At 41.7% G+C, this 26,957-nt stretch overlaps 1 protein-coding gene and 1 long non-coding RNA gene across 10 annotated transcripts in view; one reads left to right on the top strand and one right to left on the bottom strand.

Moving 5' to 3' along the window:
* Nucleotides 1-26,914, top strand: LOC147355509 (uncharacterized). 3 transcript variants are annotated; one of them, XR_015144590.1, is made up of 7 exons: nt 1-142; nt 20,647-20,731; nt 21,299-22,211; nt 22,861-23,006; nt 23,105-23,232; nt 23,467-23,631; nt 25,478-25,680. It is a non-coding gene; the product is annotated as an uncharacterized LOC147355509 (long non-coding RNA). The 3 variants fall into 3 exon arrangements; XR_015144589.1 differs by lacking the exon at nt 1-142 and having other exon boundaries at nt 20,594-20,731; XR_015144591.1 differs by lacking the exons at nt 1-142; nt 20,647-20,731; nt 25,478-25,680 and adding an exon at nt 25,711-26,914 and having other exon boundaries at nt 22,073-22,211; nt 23,105-23,376.
* The window catches only part of MED13L (mediator complex subunit 13L), a 278,625-nt gene continuing 273,670 nt past the window's right edge, over nt 22,003-26,957 (bottom strand). For all 7 annotated transcript variants that reach the window (XM_086348057.1, XM_086348053.1, XM_086348054.1 and 4 more), the window contains 3 exons: nt 24,881-25,042; nt 23,117-23,229; nt 22,003-22,146 (listed from right to left, as the gene is read on the bottom strand). In XM_086348057.1, the coding sequence (XP_086204183.1) occupies nt 22,014-22,146; nt 23,117-23,229; nt 24,881-25,042 (408 nt within the window). In that variant the 3' untranslated portion in view covers nt 22,003-22,013. The remainder of the gene's footprint in view (nt 22,147-23,116; nt 23,230-24,880; nt 25,043-26,957) is intronic.

Here is a 26,957-nt window from a genome sequence, read left to right as displayed (position 1 = left end):
GGGCATCCCAGGCTTTGGAGGGCTTACTGAGCATGATTTGATGAACCCCATCTATGAAATGGGCCTGGCTATCGCCTGTGTATCATGTCTTCAGCTCTGGGTTCTGCACGTTCGGGGAGGCTGGGGCCCAGTCTTGCAGCAGGTAGGTTTCTTCCCTGTATGTGGGTCACTGCGGGGATGAGGCTGGCCCGGGTGGGGCAGACTCTCTGCTCCTGCCTCCCCTCCACGCTCAGAAGCTTTCAGGGTGATTAGTTCCCCTCCTGGAGGGATCCTGTTACGGTTCTACCAGGAGGGCCTCTGAAAGTCCTACCTGCGATAAGAAGGCTGCGTCTTAGTTAATCTCCCAGCTTAGAGGCCATGTTTGAATATTTAAGAAATGGTTTCCAGGCTTGGGGCTGGGAGGAGGGAATGGTACACGGGGCCTAGCGTAGTGGGTTTTGAAGGCATGTATCCTCAGAGGCCTTTTCTGCTCTTCAAGCTCGTGGGGCCTGGTGTCTCCCGAGTTGTTTCTTTAGATTGACATTCACTTGTAGCTGGACTAGGGGGCCTGACAGGGGCTATATTTACGAGAAGCTCAGCTGGACACGGGCCATGTGCTGGAAGCAGCGCCAAGTCTGAGTACGGGCCAATGTCCGATCCTGTTCCCAGCCTGAACGCCCCCAGGCCTGTGTCTCTTGACTGTCTCCTCTCTCCCTCAGCTGGCAGACTCCTGGCAGGACCCACTGGGAGTAGAAATTTGAAGGGAGTCAGCCCTGAGTGAGCTGACCATATGCATGCATTCTGAGTATGCCTGGCCATCTGGCTGACCTGGGTTTGAGTTTGTTTTTACTCCTGTCCTGCTGTGTGATCCTGGTCAAGTCACTTAATTGCTCTGAGTTTTAATTGTCTCCTTTGTGAAGTGGGTTCTGTATTATGTACTTCACATGGCAGTTTTCAAACCTTAGGTTGTTTAAGTGCCTGGAATATGTTAGTTTTGTTTTTTTAATAAATTAGTTGAAGAAATATATATTCACTGTCTTGCTGATGGGAACTCACACCTGTAGCCACTCTTTTTCTTTTTCTTTTCAAGTCCCCAAAGTGATAAGGCGTAAGAAATAGCCAGAGACTGGCTGAGAACAGGCTGAGTTTCTGAATTTTTCTAGCTTTGTCCTGAATAGTTAAATTTATGAAAGATCAGTGAAGACACTGTGGGTGTTTCCCACATTCATAGGGGAAAGCAGATTTTCAGTCAATGATATCAAAATAATTGGCCAGAGTAAATTACATGAGTTTTACTTCTGTACCTAACCACACTTGGATCTGCTCACCCGTGAGCAGTAAATCCCATCTACTGACACCTGGTGGTCGTGACGGCAAGTGCAGCTTTAGTGTAAAGGTGCCGATAGAAGGCAGGCAGGTGGCCCCCTAAACCCTGAGCTCCCTGAAGGCTTTCAGCAAAGCCCTTTAGGAGGTGAGGTGAGGGAGGGGCTTCCCGGGTCTGTGATCAAGTCGTGCACAATTCTGTTACTGGTTGAGGTGAACAGTCTTTAGACACCAGAAGGTCAAGGACTACATGCTCATGATTATAAAGTCGTTAAATTCTTCCATTTGGTGGTTTTCAGAGCTGAAAAATTACTCAGGAGATATGCATCAGATACTGTTATCCAGGCACTTCACAGAGGAGCTAAAGCAGAAGATATGGGGGAGGGGTCTGTCCCCAGGAAGGCCCCATAGGGTCCTTCTGAGTTAAAATACGTATAGCTTTGGTTCATTTAGTTTTGGGTACCACGTGATGATCCCGTCTCCTGTTGACAACTTACGTGTTTTCCTAATTTACCTCCCCACTCGCGCTATCCGCTTTGGTAACCATCAGTTTGTTTTCTGTGTCTGTGAGTCTGTTTCTGTTTGATAAATAAGTGCACTTGTATCATTTTTTTCAGACTCCACATATGAGTGATATCGTGTGATATTTGTCTTCCTCTCTGTGACTTCCTTTGCTTAGTATGACAGTCTCCAGGTCCATCCATGTTGTTGCAAATGGCATTATTTCATTCTTTTTTTATGGCTGGGTAATATTTTATTGTTTATTGTGATCCACACAGTCAAAGACTTTGGCATAGTCAAAGCAGAAATAGATGTTTTTCTGGAACTCTCTTGCTTTTTCCATGATCCAGCAGATGTTGGCAATGTGATCTCTGGTTCCTCTGCTTTTTCTAAAACCAGCTTGAACACGTGGAAGTACGTGGTTCACATATTGCTGAAGCCTGGCTTGGAGAATTTTGAGCATTACTTGGCTAGCATGTGAGATGAGTGCAATTGTGCGGTAGTTTGAGCATTCTTTGGCATTGCCTTTCTTTGGGATTGGAATGAAAACTGACCTTTTCCAGTCCTGTGGCTACTGCTGAGTTTTCCAAATGTGCTGGCATATTGAGTGCAACACTTTCACAGCATCATCTTTCAGGATTTGAAATAGCTCAACTGGAATTCCATCACTTCCACTAGCTTTGTTCGTAGTGATGCTTTCTAAGGCCCACTTGACTTCACATTCCAGGATGACCTGGCCTCTTGAGAAATCTGTATGCAGGTCAGGAAGCAACAGTTAGAACTGGACATGGAACAACAGACTGGTTCCAAATAGGAAACGGAGTATGTCAAGGCTGTATATTGTCACCCTGCTTATTTAACTTATATGCAGAGTACATCATGAGAAACGCTGGGCTGGAAGAAGCACAAGCTGGGATCAAGACTGCCGGGAGAAATATCAATAACCTCAAATATGCAGATGACACCACCCTTATGGCAGAAAGTGAAGAAGAACTAAAAAGCCTCTTGATGAAAGTGAAAGAGGAGAGTGAAAAAATTGGCTTAAAGCTCAACATTCAGAAAACAAAGATCATGGCATCCGGTCCCATCACTTCATAGGAAATAGATGGGAAAACAGTGGAAACAGTGTCAGACTTTATTTTTTTGAGCTCCAAAATCACTGCAGATGGTGACTTCAGCCATGAAATTAAAAGACGCTTACTCCTTGGAAGCAAAGTTATGACCAACCTAGATAGCATATTCAAAAGCAGAGATATTACTTTGCCAACAAAGGTCTGTCTAGTCAAGGCTATGGTTTTTCCTGTGGTCATGTATGGATGTGAGAGTTGGACTGTGAAGAAGGCTGAGCGCTAAAGAATTGGTGCTTTTGAACTGTGCTGTTGGAGAAGACTCTTGTGGGTCCCTTGGACTGCAAGGAGATCCAAGCAGTCCATTCTGAAGGAGATCAGCCCTGGGATTTCTTTGGAAGGAATGATGCTAAAGCTGAAACTCCAGTACTTTGGCCACCTCATGCGAAGAGTTGACTCATTGGAAAAGACTCTGATGCTGGGAGGGATTGGGGGCAGGAGGAGAAGGGGACGACAGAGGATGAGATGGCTGGATGGCATCACTGACTCGATGGATGTGAGTCTCAGTGAACTCCGGGAGTTGGTGATGGACAGGGAGGCCTGGCGTGCTGCGATTCACGGGGTCCCAAAGAGTCGGACACAACTGAGCGACTGAACTGAACTGAACTGGAGTATTGTATCCATGCTGCTGCTGCTGCTAAGTCGCTTCAGTCATGTCCAACTCTGTGAGACCCCATAGACAGCAGCCCACCAGGCTCCCCGGTCCCTGGGATTCTCCAGGCAAGAATACTGGAGTGGGTTGCCATTTCCTCCTTCGATGCATGAAAGTGAAAAGTGAAAGTGAAGTTACTCAGTCGTGTCCGACTCTTCGCGACCCCATGGACTGCAGCCTACCAGGCTCCTCCACCTAGGGGATTTTCCAGGCAAGAGGACTGGAGTGGGGTGCTGTTGCCTTCTCCATTGTATCCATACCACATCTTATTGATCCATTCATCTCTCCTGATGGACATTCAGGTTGCTTCCATGTCTTGGCTAGTGTAAATAGTGCTGTGATGAACATCGAGGTGCGTGTATCTTTTCAAATTACAGTTTTATTCAGATATATGCACAGGAGTGTGATTGCTGGATCATGTGTCAACTCTATTTTTAGTGTTTTAAGGAACCTCCACATATTTTCCATAGTGCTGCACCAATTTGTATTACCACCATCTGTATAGGAGGGTTCCCTTTTCTGCACACCCTCTTCAGCATTTATGATTTGGAGACATTTTGAAGACGGCCATTCTGGCTGGTCTGAGGTGATGCCTCATTGTGGTTTTGATTTGCGTTTCTCTAATAATCAGCAGTGGTGAGTGTCTTTTCACGTGCCTGTTGTCCATCTGTATGTCTTCTTTGGAGAGATATCTACCTAGGTCTTCTGCTCAATTTTATTAGGTTCTTTGTTTCTGCTTTTTTTTTTTTATTAGGCTGTATGAGCTGTTTGTATATTTTGGAAATTAATGCCTTGTCAGTAGCATCATTTTCCAAGGATGCTTGGTCTGTAGGTTGTCATTTCATTTTGTTAATGGTTCCTTTGCTGTGCAAAAGTTTTTAAGTTTAATTAGGTCCCATTTGTTTATTTTTTGTCTTTACTTCCATTACTGTAGGAGATGGGTCCCCCAAAATATTGCTGTGTTTTATGTCAGTGTTCTGCTTACGTTTTCCTCTAGGAGTTTGATCGCATCCGGTCTTACCTTTGGGTCTTTAATCCACGTGAGCTTATCTTGTGTATGGCGCTAGAGGCCGTCCTGGTTTTATTATTTCCCAGGCAGCTGCCCAGTGTCCCCAGCACCAGTTATTGAGGAGACTGTCTTTTCTCCACGTGTATCTGTGCCTCCTTTGTTGTGGATTAATCGATCACAGTGTGTGAGTTTATTTCCGGGCTTTCTGTCATTCCATTGATCTATGTCTGTTTTTGTGCCAGAACCACACTCCTTTGATTACTGTAGATTTGTAGTATACTCGAAGTCAGGGAGAGTGATTCCTCCAGCTCTGTTCTTCTTTCTCAAATTTGTTTTTGGTTTTCAGGGTCTTTTCTGTTTCCATACAGATTAAAATTTTGTTTTAGTCCTGTGAAAAATGCGATTGGTTATCTGGTAGGGATTGCCTTGAATCTGTGGATTGTTTTGGGTAGTATGAACATTTTTACAATATTGAGTCTTCCAATCCAAGAAATTAAGGGATTCTCCAGTCCCTTTGTTTTCTGATATTCTGTTGATAGTGTATAGAAATGTAACAGATTTCTGAACATGAAGTTTGTATGCAGCAACTTTACTGCATTTATTGATGAGCTCTATTAGTTTTCGGTTGTATGTTTAGGATGTCCTACATATACCATCATGTCATCTGCGAACAGTGACAGTTTCACTTCTTTTCCAGTTTAGATCCCCTTTCTTTTCTTCTGATTGCTGTGACTAGGACTTCCAAATCTGTGTTGAATAAAAGTGATGAGGGCAGGTATTTTTGATTTGTTTATGATCTTAGAGGAAAACCTTTCAGCTTTTCACCATTAAGAATGATGTTAGCTGTGGGTTTGTCATATATGGCTTTTATTCTGTTGAGGTTGATTCCCTTTATGCCCAATTCCTGAAGAAATTTTATCATAAATGGATGTTGAATTTTGCTTTTTCTGCATCTATTGAGATGACCTTACAGCTTTTATTCTTCAGGTTGTTGATGTGGTATAACACATAGATTTTAAGAATATTGAAAAATCTTTGCATCTCTGGGATAAATCCCACTTGATCACGGTGTATGATCTTTTTAATGTATTGCTAGAGTAAGTTTGTTAGTATCTTGTTGAGAATTTTTGCATCTATCTTCATCAGTGATATTGCCTGTAATTTGCTTTTTTGTGTGATATATCTTTGTCTGGTTTTGGTATCAGGGTGGCCTCATAAAATGAATTCAGAAATATTTCTTCCTCTGTAATTTTTTTGGAATAGTTTCAGAAGCAGAAGTATTAACTTTTTCTGTAAACGTTGGGTAGGATTCAACTGTCAAGGCCGCTGGTCCTGGACTTTGGCTTGTTGGGAGTTTTTAAATTACTAATTCCATTTCAGTACTGGTAATTGGTCTGCTCGTATTTTCTGCTTCTTCCTGGGTCAGTCTTGGGAGATTATACCCGCCTGTGAGCTTGCCCGTTTCTTCCGGGTCGTGCACTTATCGGCGCACGGTTGCCTGTGGTCGTCTCTTACCCTTTGTTTCTGCGGTGTCAGTCGTTACTTCTACTTGCTCATCTCTGGTTTTATTGTTTTGGGCCCTCTCCCTTTTCCCCCTGATGAGTCTGGCTAAAGGTTTATCAATTTTCTTTATCTTTTCAAAGAACCATCCCTTAGTTCCATTGATTCCTTTTTTTTTTAAATCTCTATTTCTCTTATTTCTGCTCTGATATTTATGATTTCTTCCTTCTATTAACTCTGGATTCTGTTTGTTCTTTCTGTAGCTGCTTTCGGTGTAAGATTAGGTGCTAAGTTGAGATTCACCTTGTTTCCTGAGGAAAACATGTCGCTATGAACTTTGCTCTTACAACTGCTTTTGCTGTAGCCTAGAGGTTTTAGCCCATCAGGTTTTCGTTTGTGTTTGTCTCTAGATACTTTCCGATTTGCTCTTTGCTTACTTCAGTGATCCCTGGTTGTGTAGTAGCCTGTGGTTTATCAGCCTTGGTGTGTGAGTGTGTTTTTTCTTGCTGTTGTTTTCTTTGTAGACGTCTAGCCTCATAGAGTTGTGGTTGTAAGAGGTGCTTGATGTGATTTCAGTTTTCTTAAATGTACCAAGGCTTGCTTTGTGGCCCAGAGTTTGATCTGTCATAGAGAGTGTTCCGTGTGCGTTTTAAAAGAATATATATTCTGTTGCTTTTAGATGGAATGCTCTATAAATATCAGTTCAACTGTTCTGATATCATTTAATGCCTGTGTTTCCTTTTTGCTTTTCTGTCTGGCTGAACTGCCCATTGATAGAAGTGTGTTGTTAAAGTCCCCACTATTATTGTTACTGTCATTTTCTCCTTTTATGTCTGTTAACATTTACCTTATATATTGAGATGATCCTATGTTGGGTACATATATATTTATAATTGTTATATTTTCTTCTTGGGTTGATTCTTTAATCATTGTGTAATGATTCTTTAACCACTGCCTCTTGTAATAGTCTTTATTTTAAAGTCTATTTTGTCTGATTAAATATTACATCTCTGGCTTTCTTTTGATTTCCATTTGCACAGACTATCTTTTTCCATCCCCTCACTTTCAGTCTATATGTGTCTCTAGGTCTAAAGGGAGTCTCTTGTAGGCAGCAAATATGACTCTTATTTTTGTATCCATTCAGCTAGTCTGTCTTTTGGTTGGAGCATTTAGACTATTTACATTTAAGGTAATTGTTGATATGTGTGTTCCTATTGCCACTTTGTTAATTGTTTTGGATTTTTTGATGTGGACCATTTTAAAAGTCTTTATAGAATTTGTTACAATATTGTTTGTTTTCTGTTTTGGTTTTTGGCTGCAAGATACATGGGATCTTACTCTCTGAACAGGGATTGAACCCATACCCCCTGCATCAGAAGGTAAAGTCTTAACCACTGGACCACCAGGGAGGCCCCTGGATTTGCTTTCATAGGTCTTTCCCCCCACTTCCTTTGTTCTCTTCTCATTTGATGACAATTTTTAGTGTTATCTGTGGATTCCTTTTGCTTTTGTCTGTGTTTTTTGTTTTGTAGTTACCATGTGGTTTTTGTATAGGAGACTTTATTTAGATGTGCTTGTTTTAAGTTGATAATCTCTTAATTTCAGGCACATTTTATTTTATTTTTTTTTAATATTTATTTATTTGACTGTGCCAGGTCTTTGGGGCACAGAGGATCTTCAACTGTGGCACGTGGGACCTAGTTCCCTGACCAGGGATAGAACCCAGGCCCCCTACATTGGGAGCGCAGAGTCTTAGCCACCGGACCAGCAGGGAAGTCCCCAGGCACATTTTAGATACACTGCATTTGTAATCTCCTCTCATGATTACTGTTTTTGTTTTTGTATTTTACATCTAATCATTTTCTGTATCCCTTAACTGCTTGTTTGTGGACACAAATGACTTTACCCCTTGTGTCTTTTAACCTCCCCACTAGCTTTGTGCCCGGATGACCTCCTACCTTTATTGTAAGTTTGCCTTTCCTGGTGAGCCTTTCTGTTTTGCAATTTTCTTGTTTCTAGTTCTGGCCTTTTCTTTTCTGCCTAGAAAATTCCTTTGGCATTTGCTGTAAAGCTGGTTTAGTGATGCTGAATTTTTTTGGCTTTGCTCATCTGTAAAGCTTTCGATTTCTCCATCAAATATGACTAGATCCTTGCTGAGTAGAGTATTCTTAGTTGTATGTAGTTGTTTTCTCTTTCATCACTTTAAAAGCCTTATGGGAATTCCCTCACCCAGAAGTGTTCCAGGTACCTCCTTCACCCCGCAGCTCAGAGACAGATCTGAGGGCTTCAACTCCAACGACTGAGGAGCAGACCCTGCCCCCGACAAGGGCTGTGACAACCCCAAAACAAAGAGGAGGCCTTGCCGACACCCGGTGCAGGCTCTGGTCCCCACACCACCAGCCACACCCCCTTCAAGGGGATAATGCCCAGCACACACTGAGGACGCACACGGACACTAAAAACAGCCTTTGCACCAAAAATATTAGACTCCCACAGCTACACGGGGATGACCCACAGGAAGAGCAGCCCTTCAAGACCACTGTAGATGGCTGTCTCTTCTAAACCCAAAGAAATATAAGGAAAATGAAGAAATAAACCCATGCACATATGATCAACTAATCTTTGATAAAAGTGGCAGTATATACAAGGGCTTCCCTGGTGGCTCAGATGGGAGAGAATCTGCCTGCAATGCAGGAGACCCAGGTTCGATCCCTGGGTTGGGAAGATCCCTGGAGAAAGGAATGGCAACCCACTCCAGTATTCTTGCCTGGAGAATCCTATGGACAGAGGAGCCTGGTGGGCTACAGTCCACGGGGTCACAAAGAGTCAGACACGACTGAGTGACTAACACTTGGATGTTCGTATACAATGGAGAAAAGATAATCCCTTCAGCGAGTGATGTTGGGAAAGCTAGATCTACAGTGATACTCATTTCTCTAGTTCAGCCATTTTACCTGTGGTTTAATTATTCCAAATGTAGCCAGTACTTTGAAATAGCACAGCATTTGGGACGTCACTTAGATTTTTTTGCTTTAATGTGGACCAATTTTTTTGTCTTTATTGAATTTTTTCAGTATGGCTTTTGTCCTATGTTTTGGTTCTCTGGCCACAAGTCATGTGGAATCTTAGTTCGCTGACCAGGGATTGAACCCCCACCCCCTTTGCTGGAAGGTGAAGTCTTAACCACTGGACCACTGGCAAAGTCCCTGGGAGGTCACTTTAAAACAGTTTTATTTTTGTTTTCCCCTGACCCCTTATTCTACAGTTACAGTTATTCCCTCGCTCCTAGATAGAATTTAGGGGAGGCCTCATAACTTCTCTGGTCACTATTAGGTAATGGTAAGTGTTCTGGTCCCTTTAAGTTACAAAACATAGGGACTTCCCTGGCAGTCCAGGGGTTACAACTCCATGCTGTCAGTATAGGGGGTGCAGGTTTGATCCCTGGTCAGGGAATTGAGATCCCACTTGCCTCATGGCATGGCCAAAAAAAAAAAAAAAAAAAAAACCAGTAACAAAACACACTCTCGGCAGGCATTTGAATCTCACTGTCATGGAATGCTTCTGTGAGCTCTTTGGAGACTTGCCAGCGCATAATGGAGGTCCCTCCCTGGGTTTCTCTGATATGGCAAAAGTATCGTTCACAAAGCTGGATAGCTGCATGCCCACAAATGAAGTTAGAACCCACCCTAGCGCCATACACAAAAACAGTCTCAAAAGGGCTTAAAGACATAAATATAAGACATGACACCATAAAACTCCTGACACCATGACACCGTAAGACAGAGAACATAGGCAAAAATTCTCTGACTGGTACCATAAATCATACCACTGTTTTCTTAGGTCAGTCTCTTAAGGCAATAGAAAAAAAAGCAAAAATAAATGGGATCTAATTAAACTTCTAGGCTTTTGCACAGCAAAGGAAACCATACCCAAAATGAAAAGACAGATGACCGAAAGGGAGAAAATATTTGCAAATGATGCAACTGACAAGAGCTTAACTTCCAAACGATACATACAGTTGATGTAACTCAGTAACAGAAACCCAAAGGATTCAGTCAAAAAAGAAGGCAGAAGACCTAGATAGATATTTCTCCAAAGCAGACAGATAGATGGCCAACAGCACATGAAAAGATGTTCAGCATCACTAATTATGAGAAATGCAAATCAAAACTACAGTCAGGTATCACAGCACTGACTCAACGGACATGAGTTTGAGCAAGCTCCAGGAGCTGCTGATGGACAGGGAAGCCTGGCGTGCCGCAGTCTACGGGGTTGCAGAATCGGACATGACTGAGTGACTGAACTGAACTGATCACCTCATACCAGTCAGTGCCCATCGTTAAAAAGTCTACAAATGACAAATGCTGGGGAGGACATGGAGGAACGAGAAGCCCTCCTACACTGTTGGTAGGAATGTAAATGAGTATAGCCACCATGGAAAACAGTACGGAGGTGCTTTAAGAACTAAAAATAGAATTATCATATGATCTTGCAATCCCAGTCCTGGGTATATATCTAGAGAACACTGCAGTTTGAAAATGTACATGTACCTCCATGTTCATGGGCTTCCCTGGTAGCTCAGATGGTAAAGAATCTGCCTGCATTGCACAGACCTGGGTTCAATCCCTGGGTTGGGAAGATCCCCTTGAGGAGGGCTTGGCAACTCCCATATTCTTGCCTGGAGAATCCCCATGGGCAGAGGAGCTTGGTGGGCTACAGTTCATGGGCTTGCACAGTCGGACACAACTGAGTGACTAGGCACACCATGTCATAGCAGCACGGTTTACATTAGCCAAGACATGTTGTTCAGTCAGTCAGTTACGGCCTACTCTTTGGGACCCCGTGGACTATAGCACACCAGGCTTTCCTGACCTTCACTATCTCCTGGAGTTCTCTCAAACTCGTGTCTGTTGTGTTGATGATGCCATCCAGCCGTCTCATCCTCTGTCGCCCCCTTCTCCTCCTGCCTTTAATCTTTCCCAGCGTCAGGGTCTTTTCCAGTGAGTCAGCTCTTGACATCAGGTGGCCAGAGTATTGGAGCTTCAGCATCAGTCCTTCCAATGAACAGTCAGGGTTGATCTCCTTTAGGGTAGACTGGTTTGATCTTGCAGTCCAAGGGACTCTCAGGAGTTTTCTCCAGCACCACAGTTTGAAATCATCAGTTCTTCGGTGCTCAGCTTTCTTTATGGTCCAACTCTCACATCTGTATGTGACCACTAGAAAAACCACAGCTTTGACTAAATGGACCTTTGTTGGCAAAGTGACGTCTCTGCTTTTGAATACACTGTGCAGTTTGTCCTGACTTTTATTCTAAGGAGCAGGTGCCTTTTAATTTCATGGCTGCAGTCATCGTCTGCAGTGATTTTGGAGCCCAAGAAAATAAAGTCTCTCATTGTTTCCATTGTTTCCCCATCTATTTTCCATGAAGTGATGGAACCAGATGCCACGATCTTAGTTTTTTGAATGTTGAGTTTTAAGCCAGCTTTTTCATTCTCTTCTTTCACCGTCATCAACAGGTTCTTTAGTTCTTCTTCACTTTCTGCCTGTAAGGTTGGTGTCATTTGCCTATCTGCGGTTACTGACATTTTCCCCAGCAATCTTGATTCCAGCTTGAGCTTCATCTATCCCAGCATTCCGCATGATGTACCCTGCATATAAATTAATAAGCAGGGTGACAATATACAGCCTTGACATACTCTTTCCCAATTTGGAACCAGTCTGTTGTTCTATGTCCAGTTCTAACTGTTGCTTCTTGACCTGCATACAGATTTCTCGGGAGGCAGGTCAGGTGGTTTGGTATTCCCATCTCTTTAAAAATTTCCCACAGTTTGTTGTGATCCACACAGTCAAGGCCTAGTCAGTGAAGCAAAAGTAGATGTTTTTCTGGAGTTCCCTTGCTGTTTCTATGATCCAAGAAATGTTGGCAATTTGATCTCTGGTTCCTCTGCCTTTTTAAAATTCAGCTTGTACATCTGTAATTTCTTAGTTCACATACTGTTGAAGCCTAGCTTGAAGGATTTTGAGCATTACCTTACTGGCATGTTTTGAAATGAGTGCAATTGCGTGGTAGTATGAACATTCTGTGGCATTGTCTGTCTTTGGGATTGGAATGAAAACTGACTTTTCCAGTCCTGTGGCCACTACTGAGTTTTCCAAATTTGCTGGCATATTGAGTGCAGCATTTTAACAGCATCTTCTTTCAGGATTTTAAAAAGTCCAGTTGGAATTCCATCACCTCCACTAGCTTTGTTCATAGTAATGCTTCCTAAGGCCCACTTCACTTTGCATTCCAGGATGTCTGGCTCTAGGTGAGTGGCCACACCACTGTGGTTACCTAAGTCATTAAGTCCTTTTTCTGTACTATTTTTCTGTGTATTCTTGCCATTATTTCTTAGTATCTTCTCCTTCTGTTGCGTCCTTACCATTTCTGTCCTTTATTGTGCCCATCCTTGCATGAAATGTTCCCTTGGTGTCTCTAATTTTCTTGGGGAGATCTGTAATCTTTCTCTATTGTTTTCCTCTAATATTTTTGCATTGTTCACTTAGGAAGGCTTTCTTCTCTCTCCTTGATATTCTTTGGAACTGTGCATTCATATGGGTGTGTTTTTCCTTTTCTCCTTTGCCTTTCGCTTCTCTTCTTTTCTCAACTGGTTGTAAGCCCTCCTCAGACAACCATTTTGGAAGAAACCTAAATATCCATCAACACAATTAAGTATTACTCAGCTATTAAAAAGAACAAAATAATGCCATTTGCAGCAACATGGATGGACCTAGAGATTATCACACTAAGTGAAGTTAGAGAAAGACACATATCATGTGGTATCACTTAATCACTTACATGTGAAATCTAAAATATGATACAAGTGAACCATTTACGAAACAGACTCACAGACTTAGAAAAGAAACTCTGGTTGTCAAAGGGGAAAGTGGAAGGAAGAGAGATAAATTAGGGGTTTGGGATTAACATATACACATTACAAGATATAAAATAAACAATAAGGACTTACTGTGTGGAACAGGGAACTATGTTCAATATCCAGTAATAAACCATAATGGAAAGAACATACACACACACACACATGTATGTATACACATATATGGAGCTTCCCAGGTAGCGCTGGTGGTAAAGAATCCGCCTGCCAATGCAGGAGACACGAGAGACACGGGTTCAGTGGCTGGGTCAGGAAGATCCCAGAGGAGGAAATGGCAACCTGCTCCAGTATGCTTGCCTGGAGAATTCTATGGACATATAATATGTAACTGAATCGCTCTGCTATATACCAGAAACTGAACATTGTAAATTACATACCCTTTGTTTAAAGAAGATTCCAAACTGGAGACAGGAATGGGTTTGCCCATTGCCCGGGCTGGTTTGGGGAGTGCATTTCTCTGCGGGGCTCTTTTAGAGGCTGGTTCACTCTGTCACAGATGCTGGCCTCCTCGGTCCTTAGGATATGGGAGCGCGGGGGTTATCTCTTCACCCCCTAGCACAGGGCCTGGCACCTGAGAGGCACAGAGTATCTGTTGACAGAATCCTCAAATTCCTTCTGCAGATGTGTTACCGTTCTGTGAAGTGGCTTCTGCCTTTGCTATGGAGAGAAGCGTGTAACTAAGGGAGCTGCTCAAACCTGCAGGGCAGTATCCAGGGGAAAGGGGGACAAAGACGGACAAAAATTCTGCTCTGATTCACAGGTCTCCACAGGGCCTGGGAGATGCATACAGCTGCGTGAGTCTTGAGAGAACAGGATGGAGGTGGAGTTAGGACTCGTGGTTAAGGAAGGATTTTTTTTTTTAGATGTGTACATGTAGATAAGTGCATTGTGAATGTTTGTGGATTGTTGTAAGGCAGTCACTAACTGAAAACTAAGGTTTCTCTTCAAAATGTTTTGAAAGATAAAAACAATTGAGTTCATACACAAAAAGGTTAAACAGAAAAGAGAAAGGAAGCAAACAAATCATATGTGCATTTTTAAGAACTGGTTGACAGGTCAAAGGGCAACACAGAACAGGAAACGCAAATGGTAGAAATGGCGCTGTTGAAAGAGATTGTAATTCTATGAAGCAATGAGACGCCATGACTTGTATGAAGAGCAACTAACACAGAAAGACAAAGGTTGGAAATAAATGGTCGGTCAAAGATAGAACCAGAATTCCAACTAAAGGAAATAGGGTTGGTAATATTCATATCAAAGGATAATTTAAAGCGAAAAATCTATGCAGAATTCATTATAGAGATAAATTATATAACAGATACATCATAAACCTTTATGCAGCAATAATGTAGGGTAGAGGGAAAAAAGGACAGCCAAATTGCAGTGGGACATTTAACTCCTACTATCTGGACGTCAGCTGAGGTCCAGACAGAAAATATAGAAAATATATTGATACTTGAGACAATTAATCCATCTCAAATCTTACATTCTGGCACTGTACTGTCCAGTGGGATAGTTAAGTGTGTGACTTGGAAATGTGAACATGGCTGAGGGGACTAATTTTTAAATTTTATTTTCATTAAAATTTAAAACCTGAAGCAGCATACAATTTTTTGGTTAAATTCAGCCTGTTTTGATACAATTGTATTTTGCTTTAACCACTGAAAATTTAGCATCCAAATTAGATACACTGTAAACAAAATATTGAATTTTGAAGACTTAACTGCAAAAATAAGAATGCTAAATATCTGATAACTTTTATTTCACATTGAAATATAAAAATTTAGCTATATGGAGTTAAAGAAAAATATTCAAAGTAATATCCCCTGTTGTCTTCACTTTGTAAATGTGGCTACTAGAAATTATAAAACTACATTTATGTGGCTCACGTTATATTTCTGTTGTGTTAGTTACTCAGTCTTGTCCAACTCTTTGTAATCCCGTGGATTGTAGCCCACCAGACTTCTCTGTCCATGGAATTCTTCTTTTTTTAATTACTTTAATTGGAGGACAATTACAATGTTGTGATGATTTCTGCTGTACATCAGTGTGTATTGGCCACAGGTATACACGTGTCCCTGCATCCTGAACCCCCTCCCACCCTATCCCTCCAGGCTGTCATGGAGCACCAGCCTTGGGTGCCCTGCGCCATACATTAAACTCCCACAGGCTATCTGCTTTACATATAGTAACATTTGTGTATGTGTTAGTCACTCAGTCGTGTCCGACTCTTTGCGACCCCATGGACTGTAGCCGGCCAGGCTCCTCTGTCCCTGGGATTCTCCAGGCAAGAACACTGGAGTGGCTTGCCATTCCCTTCTCCAGGGGATCTTCCCAACCCAGGGATCAAACCTGGGTCTCCCAGATTGCAGGCAGAGTCTTTATGATCTGAGCCAACAGGGAAGCCCAGTAATGTGTATGTTTCATTGCTATTCTCTCAAGTCATCTCACCCTCTCCTCCTCCCACTGAGTCTAAAAATCTGTTCTTTGTCCATGTAATTCTCCAGGCAAGAATACTGGCATGGGCAGCCATTCCTTCTCCAGGGGCTCTGAGGGACAGAGCTGAATAGGACACATCTTGTTTTGAAGGTTTTGGAGACTGTTTGCAAAACCCAGTCATTATTAGATTATGTGTAGTAAGAGAAAATTACAGTCCAAGAGACTTGAAATCCAAAGAGAACTTTCCTTTATTTAAAAAAAAAGCAGATCCAAAAAGAAAGAAAACACCCAAGTCTAAAAATAAAAATGAAAACATTAAACATCAAAACCTGTAGGATGCAGTCAGCTTTAACATAGTCCCAGAGCAGTCATTTTTATCCCTTTAAGGATCAGATACCACTGAGAATCTGATACAATAGATCCCCGCCCTAGAAAAAATGCAAACACAAAGAATTTTGCTTGTAACTCCAGGAGGCCCACACACATCCAGAAGCCCCTAGGCTATAAGTGCCTGTATCATCAAAACGGAAAATAAATTAACTAAGCAGGGAATTAAGATTCAAGGAAAATAAAACCCTCAAGGAAACTAGGAAAGGGAACAAGATTAAAAGCCAGGATAAATAACAGCAGAATTGTTAAATCCATGAGCTATTTCTTTGGAAAAAATCAAAACTAAAAAACAGCAACTGCTAGAATAATCCATCAAGAAAGGAAAAAGAAAAAAATGCATAAACAGAAATGAGAAGGACCATACATTACCAAAACAGCAGGTTCAAAATTAAGGGAATACTGTGCACAATTGCATAGTAGTAATATGTTGGAAAACTCAATTTTTTCCCTGTAAAAATTCAAATTTCCAAAATTGGCATAAGAAATAGAAAACCTAAATCAATAACAGAAAAATAAAAGGAATTCTTCTATTTTCTAGTATATAAAATATATATTTTCTGCTCCTCCAAAAAGCAGCAGCAGGTGGTGAATTTGCTGGTAAATTTCAGTTTTGATGTGTATTCATTCCACTCTTTCAACAAACGTTTCCCGTGTGCCTACTCACAGCATTAGTATATAGTCAGCCCAATCTGAGGTCGTTTTTGTCATTTTAAGTAAACTCTCCTGTTCACAGAAATGACTGGAAAGTCATTAGTTCATCCCATGAGAAAAAAAAAGACCTTGATTCCTAGACCTGATAGGGAGATAAATTCCTAAGTTTTGTAGTGATAAGAGGTCAACAGGAAAAAAAACCCAAAACCTGGTGTGTGCACATAGATAGAACTACATAAACATTCTCTTCTACAATTAAAAATCACACACTTAAAGGAGGCAGATAGTAAATAATTTTATATATTAAATAACATAAATTAGTAAGAGCTCCATCAAGCCTCTAAGTAAACAAAGTAAGATTTAAATAAGAGAAGCTAACTTATAAATGCTTTCTGAAAAGTGTTGGGCGCTCAAATTAATTAATTAAGACAATGACCATCTTACATGTTAAATGGATGACCCTTCCACAGCAAACATTTCCAAGTCAGCCCTCTCACTTTAGCTCTGGCAGGGCCAGTTCTCCTGAATATCATGTGGTTTTATGAAACCTGCTTAATTTGCAAGCAAGGAGACAAAGACATAAAATAGGGAGCACTGGCCAGAGAGATGCTGAAAGGGGCTGTTATAATTTCAGCGTGTCTGCCTGTTCTGAGGTGTGGGTGATTTTAAACGCACCGCGACACTCCTGCTTAGACTCCAACCTGAGCAGAGCACCAAGTTGCAGCCCGGACAAACGCTGTTTCTAGATAACTAAAACATTCTTTCCACACCTCCCTGCTTGCCTTAAAAAGAAAAAAGTGAGACTGACCCAGTGTCTGTCTGCATCTGCATCTTCCTTGGTAACTAATGTTCACTGAGGAAAATAACCTTAACAGAGAAAAATCAGGACTTCAGTCTTGCCAAGCTTTCTTCCTCAACTTTTATTCTTACCTGCTTTATTACTTTCTTCTGACTAGAAGCAGTTAAGTGCCAAAAAACAAATCTTTTTTAAAGTTGACCTGAGAATTTCAAGTGAAGTGGTGGGACTTGGTAAATCTGGTTCCAAGCAGAGTAACATGCCCAGGGCAACTGTTGCAACCCTGTAATTACCCGACAAAACAGAATCTTATGATGGTGTCTCATTAGGTATTAATGACGTGAACTAATTCCTGGTAGAGTGACCTTTCCTTTTTGTCAAGGGGATATAAACAAACTAATCATAATCATGTATTACAAGATAATGTAATACATGAAAATCGCATCTTGTTAGGACTGTAGCAAGTGGTACATTCAAAAGGGAAAGAAATCTTTATAGAACGGTTGGTGGTGTGTGGATGACAAGGAACAAAATCTGTTTCCAGTATGTCTCACACACACAGACACCAAGTCTTATGACAAATCTGTCCTTAAGAACTATTGACAAACTGCACTTTTTTATAAAGATTTTTCATGAGCTCTTTGATACCAGTTGGGAACAAATTCCTGGCCCCAGAACAGGGGCCAGGACATAAAACTATTGGATGGCATGGTTTGGGGGGAATGAACTGGTTTAAGCAGAATCTGAGCAGAGCAAATGCCTGGAGGCCGATGGCTGGAATGACAGGTCAGACTTAACCTACACGGAATCTGCAAAATGAATGAATTTGATAGTTTTTTCTGTCTTAGAGATTTCGCTACTGTTGATGTTGGTATGGCTAATAATGTTATGAAAACAGAGTTCCTAGTATAAATAAAGTCAACATTCAATGGTTGTTGGATTAAGTGCCATCGGATGTATGAGCACAGAACCCAAGAAAATGAATTGGTTGGAAAAATACCACCTAGTTCTGATTTTTACAGGGACACAGGAACAGTTGGACTGACCCGAATTCACAGAATCTACGAAGTGCGCAGTTGTCGGTGCTTTTTGGCCAGGGGCGTGTCCAAGAGGGCTGGGAACTAGGTATAAAGCAGTGGTAACTGGATAAGACAGAGATCAACATTATCTGTTAACCGAAATGGTCTCACTTTTCTCAGCCTTCTTCAATAGTACAACTATAGTAACACGGACACAGCTTTTGTGCTGGCATGGAACTGCCCTCAACTCAATCGCAGAGGAAATAACTGAGGCTGAACAGTGGCAACAGTTTTATCTGTAGGTTCAGAGTTAGAACAGTGTATATTGCCCATGAGCTGGAGTAAGATTAAAGGCAAGGTCTTTCAGCTTACTCAGATTTTGACAGTAGGCTCTGCCAAGTCCTGGTGTTAAAACTACTTTAGCGAGTGCTTCTGCCCCGATGGTGGTTTCTCCTACGGAAAGGATCCAAGGAGAGCACGAGGCAGTGGGGCCATGCAGTCAGTGAGTGTCTTGTTTGTGTGTGTGCTGGGTGGCACACAACTGTCATCAGCCCGTGTGCTGGGAAAACAGTAGAGTTGGAACTGTTGTTTCTAAGGAACAACAAAAGGGAAGTGGCTGAGCCCATGAAGAGACAGGAGCAGAAAACAGACTTGTAGTCTAGGACTGACTGCAGCCTTAAGAGCTGGAAGACAGTAGATCATTGTTGGAGCGATCCACTCAAAACAGTGAAGGAAAAACACCAGAGCTCCAATTCCAAAGCTGTGTATGTGTGCTCATTCTAAACCTTGATCCATGAATGCACTTGTATCTTGGAGTATGTGAAACCTATAACAGCTATCAGATGTAGTGATCAGGGGAGTAAAACTTTACTCTGGAAGGCAGAGCCTGGCTCCTGGTCAAGGGCTGTTCAATCCATAGTGCATAACACCTTTTGAATAGGCGTAATCATTTTTACTACAAAAGCAGGATGGAAGGGGGAAAAAAAGCCACTCAATGTTTCAGTAATTCAATAATTTATTCCTCTAAAAAAGTGTGTAAAAGTATATAGCTCTCATTCACAAGGTATATATGAATGACATTTAAAATGGAGGCTTTTTAGTATTGTTTCTTTTATCAAAGTCTTTTAGTGTACTGTACCAGCGCTATACTGTAGTTTTTTTAAATGAACTTCACATATTTTTGTATTCTTTCAAATTGTTTGCTATATATAAAAGAAGCTCACTGCAAAATGCTTGAAGGAAAAAGGAAACAAAAGAAATTCAGAACTTCCCAGAAATGTACAGCTTTTACATTTAAAAAAGGTTCTGAAATATACATACAAGCATGCTGGACAAACCCACCCCTCCCCTCCCCATGTCCCCTCTTTAGTTCAAACCAAGGTAAGAGTTCTGATTTCTGCAGAATTTCCAAAATTAAAAATAAAAAAAAAATAAAATAAGTTCTCACTCTGTAGCAAATCCAGGGCTTGTACATTTCAGATTAATTCAGTAAAAAACTCACAAGTAAAATAATGCATATTTAAGGGAAATATTATACAGACTTTTTCACACAGAAGTACATAATAAGATTTTTTTAAAATCTATTGCCATTCATTTATTTTTGCACAAAAACGTATAAATATGTCACCAGCTTTTTCTTAACTTAAAAAACTTAAATAAAAGACACCAGATGAAAACTACCCTTTGCTGCCTTTTTTTTTTTTTAAGTTTTTGTAGGGGTTTTTTAGTTTTTTGTGTTTTTTTCTTTTTTTGCTGAGAATTGGGTTTCTAGAGAAGAAAAGCCCCTGCATTAAAAACAGCCCATTAAAAAAAAATTCAAAGTTCTGATGAATTCTGGGAAAAAAAGCAACCCCAAAGTGGTAAAAGATTACAAATATCTACTTTACAATTTGTCTTCTCACCAAGATAATTTTATACAAGTTTACAATCTTCATCATCTTATGCTCTTCAAAAGGCCTTGAGAATTTTTCCTTTCTGATTAAGAAAAAATAGCACTGCAATATTTTTAAAGTCAATTTTACACTGTACACATTAGATACAAACGGTTCGATATATCAGATTTTTTAACCTATACATTGCGAAAGTCAACCCCTCCCCCTCAATTGGTGGTACAGAGAACAAAATTATCCATTTACAAGTGATTTCTCTGCTTTCACATTCCCACCACACATTTTTTTTTTTTAATGTTTTAAACGTTAGATTATTTCAAGAAAAATACTTTTACAAAATCATCAGTTATTACATTTTTTCTTTTTTTTTTTTTGTTAATAACCAGAATATGGAAGTTTCTTGGAAGAACTTTTAAAATCTGCATGATTCTCTCTACAGATGACTAGAACTCTACAGTCTGACCAGAGTGGCTCACGGGAGGCAAGCCCACACCCACTGCCCTCAGATAGAAACGCACAGCAAGGTAGGGGGTAGAGACGGGGTCTTCAGGACAACCCGCTCAGGCCTGGGGTGAGGAGTCATAAAATACTTCAGTTAGCCTTAATGCTTTAAAAAGGCATGTTTGTTTGTTTTTAAAAAGTTCCACCACAAAGGCTCAACTTCAAGTACTAATTTAATGGTTAAGTTGTAATATTTCTTTGAAATAATATTCCTATGGTCCAGAAAAAATTCACCATATTTATAACTGATGTTATGAACGAACACTTTTGATTGTGATATGTACATGAGTCCCTTTTGATCTAATGAGAGGAGAGACCTGGCTTTCAGTAAGAATTCACTAGAAAATATGTTTCCACTGTGACTATATAAAACTAACGAAGGTACTTGCCTCCATGGCTCTGGGGGGAGCCTGACTGCCTTCTGTGTAAAAATGTCCTTCATGAAACGCTGGCCACTTCTAATAAGGAACATGGCAGAGCGTTTACCCAGTTTGTTCTTGACAAAACCTACTGCTGGGTGGTTTGAATATATTATTACTTTGTAGGCATGATCCTCCCTAATTTGTATTCACTCCTTTTCCGGCTTCTAGGACAGAGGTATGTAGTCAAAGAATCCTATGGTGGATCTGAGTTGGGTTTTTAGCTACTGTACCTGGTCCTCGCGAATTAAAAAAATAAAAATAAAAGAAGTCACATGACAGAACAACCTAAAATAAATAAACAAAACGAAGACGTCTCCAGACCGCTTGTATCCACACACAGGTATAAAGTCAACCAAAGCACTCACGCCAGTCTAGATGGGAGCACGAGAGACAGAAACCCTATGATGAAATCATGTCCTTGAGCTGGTTCCTATTTTTCAAAAGTCCCAGATTACGGAGTTCAGGTAACCCACAGACCATACACCAGGAACTGGAGGGTTTCCTCGAGGGCTACACTGCCCATGTTAAACAGAGACTGAAAACACAGACTCTTGTGCAAAAGGACACCGTCTCTTCTATTTCCCTCTTAAAAACCAACAGAAAAACTTCCTGTGGCCCAGTGGTTGGGGCCCGCACACACTGTAACACTGGCTGAAAGTCACTGCTCGTGGAAGCTTCCAGGTCCATGAGAGGAGTGTCAGCGAGTCACTCTGGTACTGAACACCGCAGAAATGACATGTGCCTGCTGAGAAGGAATCACAGTGCGGGACTGTGCAGAGTGGTCTCCAAAGGAGGAAGTGGGGTATTTCAGAGTGTCGCAGGTTTCTTGGACTGAGGTTGCAGGGAGAAGGAACTGAGCCAGAGAGAACAAGTGCTTTTCCAATTAGAGTATATTCATGATGGCATTGTACAACTGAGTGAGCACCACAAAGTGGACGGGAAGGCAGGAGGTACGGTCCTGGGTGGCCGGATTGCACGTGAGCCACGACAGAGCGTTGTACTGCTCCAAAACAAACCTGCCGGAGAGAACACACAGGTCAGGGTGCCTGGCGGCCGCAGGACAAAGGCATGACCTCATTCTGTAAGTGGTCCCGCGCCCTAGCCCGGAGCGCCTGTCCTGACTCCCCTTCCTTCCAGACCTGCACTGTCCGATACGGCAGCCACCGCCCCTCGTCAACTCAGACATGGTATATGTAGAGAACGGGCTCAGGGGTTTCAGGGACTGAGTATTTCAAAAAGCAGAGAAAATAGCTCCTGACTATTTTTACGTTGATTACCATTCAAATGATACTATTTATATGATCATTATCATATATTTTTATATATTACTAAAATTTCAAAATTTTTCTAGTAGCCATATTAAGATGGTAATTATGTGACTCACTTCTACTGGATGGTGTTGCTCTAGAGGCTCTGGAAGCCAAAATCATGTAGATTAGGTTCTTGCTTTAATTATAATTTTCAAATCATTTAAGAGTTAGGAAACATTAGAAAAAGCTTACATATCTTCTCAAGGTATATGAAGCATGTTTATAGCTTGCTAAAGTGCAAGAGAATTCTGAGAGGTATTTCCCAACCATGGAATTTGTTTTACTTTATTTATATAATCTATGTCAGGGAGGGTAGAAAATGCGTTCAAAGTCAAGTGCTTTAAGCTTCAGACGTGGTTTTCTACCTATCCACGCCTAATCTGATCTACTTTCATCACCATGACTGCCGCTTGGGAACAGGAAGTGACAGCAGCGGTGCTCATGCCCAACTACCGGTGTGACGACATCTGCTGCCCTGTCTGTCTGTCCGTCCGTCCGTCCAAGGCATGCGTTGGAGGGATGTGGTTTCTCACTGGCTAATTCGACAGTGCTCCACTGCACAAAAGGTAACATCTCTTCCACAAACACCACATTTTACTCTTGTTTTTCCAAGGTGTTTTTCATTAAAACATATAATTTCAAACTGTACTGCTATGTTGTCTAGGTCTGAATCTACCTTAAAACATCAGACGTGGTTTTGGAGTCAAGAGGATGTGGAACCCGCTGAGAATTCCTGGCGGGGAGAAGTTCGTCCGTCTGTGCTACAGAAATGTGGTGATGCAGCGAAGCCTGGTAAAAGAACAGAGAATGTTACTGTTCGGGCCTAGTCAACTTGGGAAGGAAGCCCACGTCTGCCAGCAGCAGATACTATCTAAAGTCCCTTAGGAGTCAGGGCTTCTGTAAGTCCCTGGATTCAAGCTGCTCAGTAACCCCAAGGTGATTCCAAATAACTCCATATCCTAGAATAGAGAGAGGGAAAAAGCTATTTTTGCAAATGCCCTACAAATAATTAGTGTCCCTCTACAGGTTTTAATCTGCAGAGGCCCACAGTCTGGGTGTGGCTGACGGTGTCACCGTGATCCTCTCTCCTGACCTCCGTGCTCCGTCACTGGCGTACTGCCCTTCCAGCGTCAGTCCAGAGGCACGCGCTATCCCACCTGAAGCACCATGCCAGAGCCCTGGGTTCAGCAGGTACCAGCATGTTCTATCAACTATGAAGTTCCCCATCAATCTTTAACATAAGGGTTTTAGCATAGTTTTACTTTATTAATTTTGAAATATTTAAAGCAGAGGCCACATAAATGTTTGATTCTCCTTCAAAAGGTGACTTATTTTAAATGTTTTCTTTTCCAGCACAACTATGAACCCATAGACTTAGCATTAGCAGTCTGTTGCCACCACTGATCACTCTAATGACCAAATGACTGATCCCATCCCTGGGCAATGGGAACCCCTCCAAGTTGGCTGTTGGTTCTTAGAAAAGACTCTAATAATCTTTGGTAACTTCCATGCTTTTAGGCATGAAAAGATGTCTCAGGACATCATGAATTTCTTACTTTGGTCCTGGAATCAGTCATTCCTTAGAGAACTCTTATTCTTTGAATAGTAAGTGGTGTTGAGAAATCATACATGTGTCAAAAAAGGTGTTTATTGCTACTAAGCTATCATCTCTAAGTCTTTTCAGTAAACAGAGCTTAAAAATGTATATTTTTTTAAGAGAGGAGAAGATAATTCTGACGGTAAAGATTATGGATTTTTAATATAAATTCTTTGATTTCGTAATACTGTGTTAAAGTCATCAGGAAAAGAAAACTGTTTTGGTTTTAACCATCCAGGTGTATGTGTGTGTATAACGTGGATTCCTCTGTGGTGGGACTTCTGCATCAGAAGGGGTATGCCACAGTCCTGCCGAAAGAGTATGATATTCAACATCTGCATTTTTGCCAATCTATGGATTTCTTCTAGGTTCTTTCACCCAAAGTGAAGTGAGAGATCTTTTGCTTTTAACTTTAATTTGGAGTAAAAGAAATATACAGGAAAGGCATGCATAAACATAGGGTTTTTAGCTCACTCCTGCCCTACTTCTAAAAAGAACACTGGCCCCCATGAAGGGGAGGAGGAGGACAAGCAGTCATTACTGACCTCTCCCTCCCCAGGCGTAACTTCCCTGACGGCAGTAATCCTACACAGAACCACAGGGTGACCTGAGGTCTCCTCCCTGGGGAAATGTCATTCCTCTGTGACATGGTTTTGGGTTCCTCTCCTAAATTCTGCTCTCTGCCTCTAGCTGTAAGTAAAACAGCCTCAGATTTCAAGTAGACACGAGAGAATCAGGGAACAAATTCTCACCAAATTTTGAGTTTTAAGTCATTCATTCCGCCGCACCTCCCCCCACCCCCCCGCCCCCGCGCCAAAACTTCAAACATGACACCAAACCAACCTTTAGGAAGAGGGGACACTGGTTCTGAGCCTGGGGACATGATGACCAAAACCACTGGGGGAGATTCTCGGCTTTGGCGGTTGACACAAAATACCCAAGGGCTAGAGGCTGCTGTTTCAGCTCCTCGGGTGCTTCCCTAGAAAGAAGACGCTCACCCTGGCTCTGAAAGACAAAGTCCCAAAGCGTGATCAGCATTTATCACCAAAGAAAGCTTTCTGTAAAATCTTTTCAAAAGAAATCCATATAACTGCCATGCACACATGATGGCTCTAATTGTGGGAAATCATCACGTAAGTGTAGTGAACATCCCCATACACAGAGCTGAATGGTTTTTATTTTGATGAGAACTTTAAAAAAAAATCTATGCATAGCAACTATCAAATATACAATATGGTGTTTTTAAATGATTTCTTTCTGGCTGTGCTGGGTCTCTGTTGCGGCGTGTGGGCTGTGGAGCACAGGCCGAGCTGTCCCGCGGCACGTCCTCCTGGACCAGGGATGGACTCTGTGCCCTGTATTGGCAAGCAGATTCTTAACCACTGGACCACCAGGGAAGTCCCTACAATATGGTATTAACTATGCATTATTACATTGTAGACACTTCTTGTGTAACTGGAAGTTCGTCCTCTCTGACACCGTCACCCAGGTTTCATCAGTTCACCGTGCACACTGTAGTGACCAGGCTGGTAGCACCTCACACAGATGAACTGATGGAGAAAGGGCGGCAGGGGAGGCAGTGTCTGCCACACACGGACATCTGGTGAGATATATACATAAAACTAACATCAGCCGAGTAAACAGACTTATTTTCTCTGCTTCCTTTTCTGCAGAACATAAAATCTGCTCCATGGCATTATTAGATAACAAACTAAAAATGGAAGGAGTGGACTCTGACAGCTGAAGGCGCCGCACCACCACACCCATCTGCTCTTTCCCCTGCAGTCACCCAAAAACAGACGCCTGACTGTCCACTGTCAACAGGTCGTAACAACTCAAGGGTCTCTGACCTGCCAGCAGTGGGAAGTCTTGTTTCAATTTACAGCAATCCCAGGAGTAAGAGATTTTTGTGAGAGACTTACTGGGCGTTTTTTTTTTTTTAATTGACATTTTCCTCATCTTTGACTCTCTTAGCTAGCCTCAAGAGTTGAAAATGTACCTTTTATGCAAGCAATAATAAGTAATTCATTTGTTCTCAAAAGCCTTCTGTTTCAAAGAAAAAAAAAAACCCTCAACTACTACACCAAGTTGTAGCAATTCTGAGTTGCTTAAGAAAAACTAACTGCAACTTTGAATGCTTTCTCCTGTTGTAGCCTCTTAACTGAATATCAAAGAAGGGTTAATGGTTCAGAAGGAGAAAATGCTGAAAGCCCGTCAGAGTTACCCGGCTGCAGGCGTTCAGGAGTGGAAAAGGCCACCTGACCAGCTTCAGCACAGAACTGTTTCAAGTGTGACATTCAATGGCTTGAGGCGCCAACCAAGGGAGAAAAGACAGCACACCTCTGCTTCTCACAAAACTAACATACTTCAGTTACCAATTCTTTGTTAGTGGACAGGCTGAATTACAACCACCAGTACTGGTAGATAGTTGCTAGTATTTCCATTTCACAGTTAAGGTAACTATGGCTGAGAAAAGTAGAGTAAACTTGTCCAAGATCGCACAAGCTAGTGAGCTGTAACTCAGAGCTGTGTTTACCAACCTCCAGGGCACACATTCCTCGCTGCAGCGCTACTGGCCTCCAGAATCACGGTAATCCTAAATTCAACCACTCAATGCAAAAGTTGTGTTCTTGGTCCCCATCACAATCTCCAGTGAGCCAATAAATTGTCATTAACGGGCAAATGCTTGAGGAGGAAGTCAAGACACGTACAATCTCTTCCTCCAGAAGGGAAAATTAGGGGGCAGGCAGTAACATGAAGGCAGACTACTGAGTTGCCGTTCCTTGGTCTCATCTGCTCTGTAACTAAAGTTTTCCATCTTCTCTTGATTGTCCTTCAGTGAACTCAGGGCTGGCAATAAAAGTCCCACCTGACAGAAACCTAAGTCCTTTAAGAACATCTTTGTGTCTAAATGAGGGTA

Source organism: Bos grunniens, chromosome 17, assembly GCF_055505025.1.
Source record: "Bos grunniens cultivar Pamir isolate PY7600 chromosome 17, Bosgru_T2T1.0, whole genome shotgun sequence".
In the NCBI taxonomy this organism is placed as follows: Eukaryota; Metazoa; Chordata; class Mammalia; order Artiodactyla; family Bovidae; genus Bos; species Bos grunniens.
Note: the sequence above shows the minus strand (reverse complement) of the source record. Positions and strands in the feature narration are given on the sequence as shown.